The sequence below is a fragment of the Ochotona curzoniae genome, unplaced genomic scaffold (assembly GCF_017591425.1).
Source record: "Ochotona curzoniae isolate NIBS_2020 unplaced genomic scaffold, NIBS_Ocur_1.0 scaffold_3171, whole genome shotgun sequence".
Lineage (NCBI taxonomy): Eukaryota > Metazoa > Chordata > Mammalia > Lagomorpha > Ochotonidae > Ochotona > Ochotona curzoniae.
In genome coordinates, this window is record NW_024467104.1 from 2,119,713 (window position 1) to 2,127,791 (window position 8,079).

General features: G+C 52.2%; 1 protein-coding gene across 1 annotated transcript; it reads left to right on the forward strand.

Moving 5' to 3' along the window:
• Positions 1–2,931: 2,931 nt before the first annotated feature.
• Positions 2,932–7,538, forward strand: CLP1 (cleavage factor polyribonucleotide kinase subunit 1). Its single transcript, XM_041004190.1, has 3 exons — positions 2,932–3,025; positions 3,723–4,347; positions 6,484–7,538. Exons 2-3 carry the CDS (start codon positions 3,742–3,744, stop codon positions 7,153–7,155), a joined length of 1,278 nt encoding a protein of 425 aa, XP_040860124.1. The 5' UTR covers positions 2,932–3,025; positions 3,723–3,741; the 3' UTR covers positions 7,156–7,538.
• The last annotated feature ends 541 nt before the right edge of the window (positions 7,539–8,079 follow it).

Below are 8,079 nucleotides of genomic sequence, written 5' to 3' on the forward strand. Positions count from 1 at the left end.
TCAAAGTTTTGTCTTAAGAGAAAAATCCCATCTTTTGTTGCTGAATCCCTCTTAGCCTCAGTTAAGTTCCATTCGATTCAGATTCTTCTTCACCGAGTGGCCCTGTGTGTGTCACTGGGGTAAGCAGACACAGTAGACATTCCCTAAGACAAAAACCCCCAATTGTTAACAGAGGGAGAACATTCAGGAAGAAAAGTACAGCAAAGATAAGGCTTCTAAAAAAGTGCTACAGGGCAATCTACTGTCATTCTCACGTGCACAGAGCGGGGCACGTGGGTGTTGGGGAGACACTACTAGACAGGTCTGGGGAGAAAGAGGAACTCTTTCTTTAAATAATTCTTTAAATAATCTTTAATAATTCTTTTAAATAATTCTTTAAATAATCAGGGAAGATTGGCAGGAGGGAGCTTGAAGTAAACTGTGAAAACATAATGTATCTTTAAGGGTAAGAATTGGGAGGGTCAAAACAAAAAACAGGGAAGGGTTCTCTGCTGGGCAGCAGATGAAAAAGGAGGCACTTGGGGCGGGGAGGAGGATGATGGCCAGTCAGCACGGCAGGTGCCGCGAGACGGCAGCAAGGAGCACACCAATGAATTCAAACCCATTTAGGCAGAAACTGACCAAGGACTGAGCTGGAGAGGGGAATGAGAACTGTGAGGACAGTGTTAGCTGGGCATAGGGTGGGGGTGGCAGGCGTGTTTGGTGAGGCTGGAAGTGCTGGAAGGCAAGCACAGATGCCGTAAATTATTTGCCCTGGGGCCTGATGGGCTAAAGTCCTCGCCTGCTCTGGGATCCCATATGGATGCCGGTTCTAATCCCAGCAGCTCCACTTCCCATCCAGCTCCCTGCTTGTGGCCTGGGAAAGCAGTCGAGGACGGCCCAAAGCTTTGGGACTCTGCACCTGCGAGGGAAACCTGGAACAAGTTCCTGGCTCCTGGCTTCAGATTGGCATAGCATTGGCTGTCGTGCTCACTTGGGGAGTGAATCATCGGACGGAAGATCTTCCTCTCTGTCTCTCCTTCTCTCTGTATATCTGACTTTCCAATAAATAAATAAATCTTTTTTAAAAAATTCTTTGCCCTGACTCTCTCCCATGTTGAAGAAGCAGGGCTGTGTTCTCCCTAAATGCAACCTGGAATGATTACCCAATACACCAATGAAGATGACCTTCAGGTCATTGGTAGATATGGCCTCCAGGGAGAGAGACAGAAACAGACACAGATGCGGGAGACACATGACCCACAAATGGGGAAGGATGAACTCTGTTAGGAGGAACCTTTGCAAATGGAAGACAGGAACCGATTTTTTGAAGAATGATACGAGATGGGGGGAGGGTGCTTAGTTGTCAACTAGAAAACTAAAGCAAAGGAAATTACATCTTTAAGTAAGCCAGCAAGCGGCCCCTCACCACCGCAGCACATGCTCAGCCTCCACCTGTAGTGCCAGCATTCTGTGTGGGCACCGGTTTGAATCCCCGCTGCTCCCCTTCCGATCCAGCTCCCTGCTTGTGGCCTGGAAAAGTAGCAGAGCCTGGCTCAAATGCTTGGACGCCTGCACTCACATGGGAGACCCAGACTCCAGGCTCCTGGCTTCATACCAGCCCAGCTCTGGCTGCTGCACCTGTGGAATGAACCAGCAGAGGAAAGATCTTTCTAACTCTGAAATTAAAAAATAATAAAAATAAAAATGAATCTTTAAAAAGTAATCAAAACTTTTCTGTATATCTGACTTTCCAATGAAAATAAATAAATCTTAAACATTTGTAAGAATGAAGGGCAGCAGAGCTCAGAAGTGAACTCAGAACAGGGCAGGACTGGAATCGTCCCCTCCTCATTTGGGATGACTCCTCCGAGCTGATCTGTGAGGTGAGGCTGGCCATCACCCTGCCCACTGCACGGGACTCTTCCCGGCACTAAATGAATGTATCCCTCTAAAGCCCATTGACCAGTCTGACACCCCCCATCCCATCTGTTGGTTATTTGTGTGCTACTGAACTGAGACTGCCTTAGTCTGGTTTGAGCCCTAGCATGACTGCTTGGGCAAGTCCTCGGCAGGCTGCTCCCCGCGCTGAACCTGGAGATAAAATAGCTGCCTCCACCGGCTGGTTGTGAAGGCAGATAGCTGAGAGGGCCACAGCAAGGGCTGCCCCAAAGGACGGGATGATTAGGCGAACTTCTGGTGTCCAAGCTGACAGCTGAGGACAGTCCCCGCCACGGGCATGGTACTTCACATGTGCAGAGATTGGGCAGTGCCCAGGTCACACGCCAGGCAAGTGGCAGAGCAAACAGTTCCAGAACCTAAAGCCCCGGCTCATGAGAACTGGATTATAGACAAGGTTGAATCTGTCAGCTTTGCGGGAGGATCACTGGCCCTACAGATTCGTGAGGGATTTAGGGAGTGGAACACGGGCCCCCACCAACCTTCCCGCTGGGTGGGAGCCAGGTTATTTGGGCAACAGATGATTGAAAAGATAACTGGAAAGCTGGACTTTTAGGAAAGAAAAATTTCTTCAAAGAAAAACCTTGAAAATTTTCTGCGTGCCACGCACCGTGCGAGGTAGAGAGTACAGCTCACTTCGAGCCTTTAACAACCTGGATTTTTCCTCCTGCATAAACGGGGCTTTTGTCCAATGTGCCTCATTCCTGGTTCGGGGACCAAGCAAGCAGCCCCCAACAGCAATCCGGCGGAGAGACCCCCGACCCTCCACGCGCATCCCCCTCACGCCCCACGCCTGGGCGACACCGACACGCCCCCCGCCGACGGCGCTCGGCGTGACGCCCGCCGCCCCGCCCCCTGTTGGCGTCACGATCCAAACAACACTTTAACTACAACTCCCAGAAGGCTGAGTGGCCCCGCCCCCCGGACTGCATATCCCAAGGGGCACCGCGCGCCGCGTCGCCTTCAATGCGTCAGTGCGGGACCGCGTGTGTTTCCGGAACCATCCAGGGAGAACGCGGCTGCGAGTTGGGTCTCCGTGGTCCGAGACGCTGCTGATTTTTACCGGTCTTTGCTCGCGGCTGTGCAGGTGAGAGGAATAAACTCAGGAACGCAACTGTCACTTCCTTGCGGCTTGGGCAGATTTCGACGTCTGGGGAAGGTTAGACAAACGCTGGACCTCGCTTAGAGCCGCGGTCCCAGATGGGAATCTCTAGTGTATGAAGTGTGTTTTTATTGTTTCAGAACCTCCCACAATCCCTGCTGGTCGTTAGAACAGCACTGTGAGGAAGCGTGCCGCCAGCTAGCAGCTGAGGAGCACGGTCGGGGTGTGGGAAGACCACGGGCAGTTGCAGGCTGGCTGATGCTGCACCTGTCACGTCCTCTGCTCGTGTTCCGATCGCAGTCGCCCTTGCTGGTTGACTAAGAGGGTTGAGGAGACGGGGCCTCTGTTGCCTTCTCAGCAGCTGAGTGGTGAAGAAGGGGGTGATGTAGGTGGCCGGGCATCTTGCCACTCTGTGGGGGATGTTTCCTTGTCTCCAAGTCATTGATTGCATGTATTGATGGAGGCACCCACAGTCGGCCAAGCCCTGTTGTAGGTTCTAGCCTGGCGAAGAATATGCTCAACCATTGCGTTCTGTTTGAGGGAGACAGACATCCAGGAGGAGTCAGGTAGGGATAAGGAATATGGAGAGAAATAAAGGAAGGTAAGAGAAAAAGTTCTGTTGGGAGACTTTGAGACGGGCCCTGGTTTCCGATCAGATCTGATGGTCAAGTGTGCGTTCTAGGCACGGTTACTCAGAAAGGATGGGCGAGGAGAGCAGCGACGACAAGAAGCCCACGACCAAGTTCGAACTGGAGCGGGAAACAGAGCTTCGCTTCGAGGTGGAAGCCTCGCAGTCCGTTCAGCTGGAGCTGCTCACCGGCATGGCTGAGATCTTTGGCACCGAGCTGACTCGGAACAAGAAGTTCACCTTCGACGCTGGTGCCAAGGTGGCTGTTTTCACGTGGCATGGCTGCTCTCTGCAGCTGAGCGGCCGCACCGAGGTGGCTTATGTCTCCAAGGACACCCCGATGCTGCTTTACCTCAACACTCACACAGCCTTGGAGCAGATGCGGAGGCAGGCGGAGAAGGAAGAAGAGCGGGGACCCCGAGTGATGGTGGTGGGCCCCACCGACGTGGGCAAGTCCACCGTGTGTCGCCTGCTGCTCAACTACGCTGTGCGCTTGGGTCGCCGTCCCACCTACGTGGAGTTGGACGTGGGCCAGGGCTCCGTGTCCATCCCCGGCACCATGGGGGCCCTCTACATCGAGCGGCCAGCCGACGTGGAAGAAGGGTTCTCTATACAAGCCCCTCTGGTGTATCATTTTGGCTCCACCACTCCTGGCACAAACATCAAGCTGTATAACAAGGTGAGAGCCGCTGTCGGCCGGTGGAAGAGAAGGCTGGCATCAGGGTAGGCAGCTGGGGTGGGGAGCTTGTGGGCTGCCTGTTCTCTCTAGGGCGAAATGGCTCCCATAGGATTTCAGAAAAGAGTTTCGCATATAAAGCTTTCATCATTGTTAAACAACAAATTGAAACTAAATCCATAATACAGGCTCGGAACTGTAGCCACCAAAAATGTCGTTATTTTTCTTACACTTGACACTGAATATTCTGTTAAATATTTTAAAAAGACTTATTTATTTGTTTGAAAGAATTATAGAGAGCAAGGAGGACAGAGATGGAGACCGCCCAGTTGCTCGTTCATTTCCCAGATAGCCACTGCGTCTGGGAGAGGACAGCCAGCAGTCTGGATCTCCCACATGGATATAGAGCCCAACTTGGGCCTGATTTCCCGGCACGTGAGTCAGGAGCTGGATTGGAACCAGCACTCATGTGGGATGCTGGTATTACAGGTCATACTGCTGCTTCGCCACAAAGCTAGCCCCCCCAGGAAATATTTTTTAAAGATCTATGTGTTTGGGCCCGGCGCGGTGGCGCAAGTGGTTAAGTCCTCGCCTAGCACGCCCGGGATCCCATATGGGCGCTGGTTCTAATCCCGGCAGCCCCGCTTCCCTTCCAGCTCCCTGCCTGTGGCCTGGGAAAGCAGTCGAGGACGGCCCAAGGCTTTGGGACCCTGCACCCACGCGGGAGACCCAGAAGAGGCTCCTGGCTTCGGACCGGCATAGCATCGGCCCGTTGCGCTCACTTGGGGAGTGAATCATCGGACGGAAGATCTTCCTCTCTGTCTCTCCTCTCTGTATATCTGCCTTTCCAATAAAAAATAATAAAAATAAATCTTTAAAAAAAAAAAAAAGATCTATGTGTTTGGGCTCCAAGCGATAGCCTAGTGGCTAAAATTCTCTTTGCATGCACCGGGGTCCCATATGGATGTCTTATATCCCAGCTGCTCCACTTCCCATCCAGCTCCCTGCTTGTGGCCTAGGAAAGCAGCAGAGGACAGCCCAAAGTCTTGGGACACTGCACCCATGTGGGAGACCCGAAAAAAGCCCCCACTCCCGGCTTCAGATTGGCTCAGGTCCAGCTGTTGGCAGCCACTTTGGGAACCAATGGACGGAAGATCTTTCTCTGTATTTTCTTCTCTGGGTATTTGCCTTTCCAATAAAAATAAATAAATCTTTAAAAATCTATGCATTTGTGCCCGGCACAACAGCGTAGTGGTTGAGGTTCTCGCCCAGCAGCCCTGCTTCCTATCTAGCTCCCTGCTTGTGGCCTTGGACAGTGGTTGAGGATAGGCCGAAGCCTTGGGACCCTGCACCTGTGTGTTGGAGACCCAGAATAGCTCCTGACTTTGGATTGGCTCAGCTCCAACCGTTATGGTCACTTGGGGAGTGAACCATCAGATGGAAGATCTTCATCTCTGTCTCTCCTCCTCTCTGTACATCTGCCTTTCCAATAAATAAAAACAAATAAATCTTTTCTTTAAAAAAAAATCTCTGCACTTGAAAGGCAGAGTGACAGAGAGAGAAAGAGATCTTTCTTCTGTAGATTGACCTCACAAATGGCTGCAGTGTTTGAGGCTGGGCCCGGTCACACACAGGAGCCAAAAGCCGCATAGGGTCGCCTATGTGAGAGGAGAAGCAAGTAATTGGCCATTTGCCGCCTTCTAGTTGCAATCAGCAGGGAGCTGAAGCTGAGATGATGCCTGGGATGCTGGTGGCACAAAAAAGATGTAATTATTTTTATTGGAAAAACAGATTTACAGAGCAAAGGAGAGACAGAATCAATCCTCCATCCATTGGCTCTCTCCAAGTGACCATAATGGCCAGAACTGAGCCAATCCAAAGTCAGGATCCAGAAGCTTCTTCTAGATACCCCACATGGGTTTGGGTCATCCTCTGCTGCTTTCCCAGGACACAAGCAGAGAACTGGATGGGGAGTAAAGCAGCCGGGACATGAACTGGCCCCCTACAGGATCCCAGCGTCGCAAGGCAAGGATTTAGCTGCTGGGCCATTTCGTCAGATCCTGCACTTAGCTTAAATAGGGATAGAACCGTGGGTTTGCCTGGTCTTGTTTTGGTGTCACTTCCTTGTGTCCTTTGCAGATCACATCTCGTTTAGCGGATGTGTTCAACCAGAGGTGTGAGGTGAACCGCAGAGCATCTGTGAGTGGCTGTGTCATCAACACCTGTGGCTGGGTCAAGGGCTCTGGTTACCAGGCCCTGGTCCATGCAGCTTCAGCCTTTGAGGTCGATGTCGTCGTCGTGCTGGATCAAGAACGACTGTACAACGAACTGAAGCGGGACTTGCCCCACTTTGTGCGCACCGTGCTGCTGCCCAAGTCCGGCGGTGTGGTGGAACGCTCCAAAGACTTCCGGCGGGAATGCAGGGACGAGCGCATCCGGGAGTACTTCTACGGATTCCGAGGCTGCTTCTATCCCCACGCCTTCAACGTGAAGTTTTCAGACGTGAAGATCTACAAAGTGGGGGCACCCAGCATCCCCGACTCCTGTTTGCCTTTGGGCATGTCTCAGGAGGACAATCAGCTGAAGTTGGTGCCCGTCACGCCCGGCCGGGACATGGTACACCACCTGCTGAGTGTGAGCACCGCCGAGGGCACGGAGGAGAACCTCTCCGAGACCAGCGTGGCTGGCTTCATTGTGGTCACCAGCGTGGACCTGGAGCACCAGCTGTTCACCGTGCTCTCTCCAGCCCCCCGCCCCCTGCCCAAGAACTTCCTCCTCATCATGGACATCCGGTTCATGGATCTGAAGTAGAGATGGGGCAGGAGGCCTGGCTGCCTGGGACGTGCAGAGGACCTGGCCATCACCAGCAGGCTCAGATAGGACACCGGGTGCAGACGGCTTATCTGTGGCCTCTGGACCCGCAGAAAACATCTGTATTCACCCCTTCAAGCAGGTGGCAGTAACCAGACTCTTCTCATTTTAAACCAGCAAGAAAGCCATACTTGGTTTCTTAACACCTAAGATGCCCTTTGAATTCTCTTGAGCCCTTGGAGAGTTCTAGTTCTTTGACTGTGCTACTATGTGGCTTTTGTTCTATTTTTTTTAAAACTCTGCCTTATATTCCACTTACCATGCTCAGTTAGACGACTGCAAATTAGAGGAATGTTTTCCAATAAAGCTCAAACTTGGAAAAATTGTTTTAATGTTTGGTGTATTATTGAAGTGGTATACTTGATGCCCCAACCCCCGTAAGCATGGAAATGAAGTATTGCTGACCTGCTCGGAGGAGGGCAGAATCCAGAATCTATGAACCAAGAAGGGAGTTTGTATAATGGTGCCCATTTTTAAAAGTTTACTCTGATTAGGCAGATTTACAGAGAGAGGAAGAGACAGGAAGATCCTCCATCTGCTAGTTCACTGCCCATTTGGCCACTGAAGGAGCTGAGCTGGTCTGAAGCCAGGAGACCTCTTTCGGGTCTTGTGTGGGTGCAGGGTCCCAAGACTTGGGCTGTCCTCTGCTGTCTTCCCAGGCCACAAGCAGGGAACTGGATGGGAAGTGGAGCAGCCGGGACGGGAACCCGCATCCTTATGGGACGCCAGTGTTTACAGAGGTCTCGAGTTCCTAGACGGGCGAGTGCCTGGGCTCCTTCCAGGCTCTGGCTCTTGGTGCCAGCTCCTGCTTGTGCAGACCCTGGAAAGCAGCTGTGCTGCTCCCCAGGGAGGAAACCTGCACGG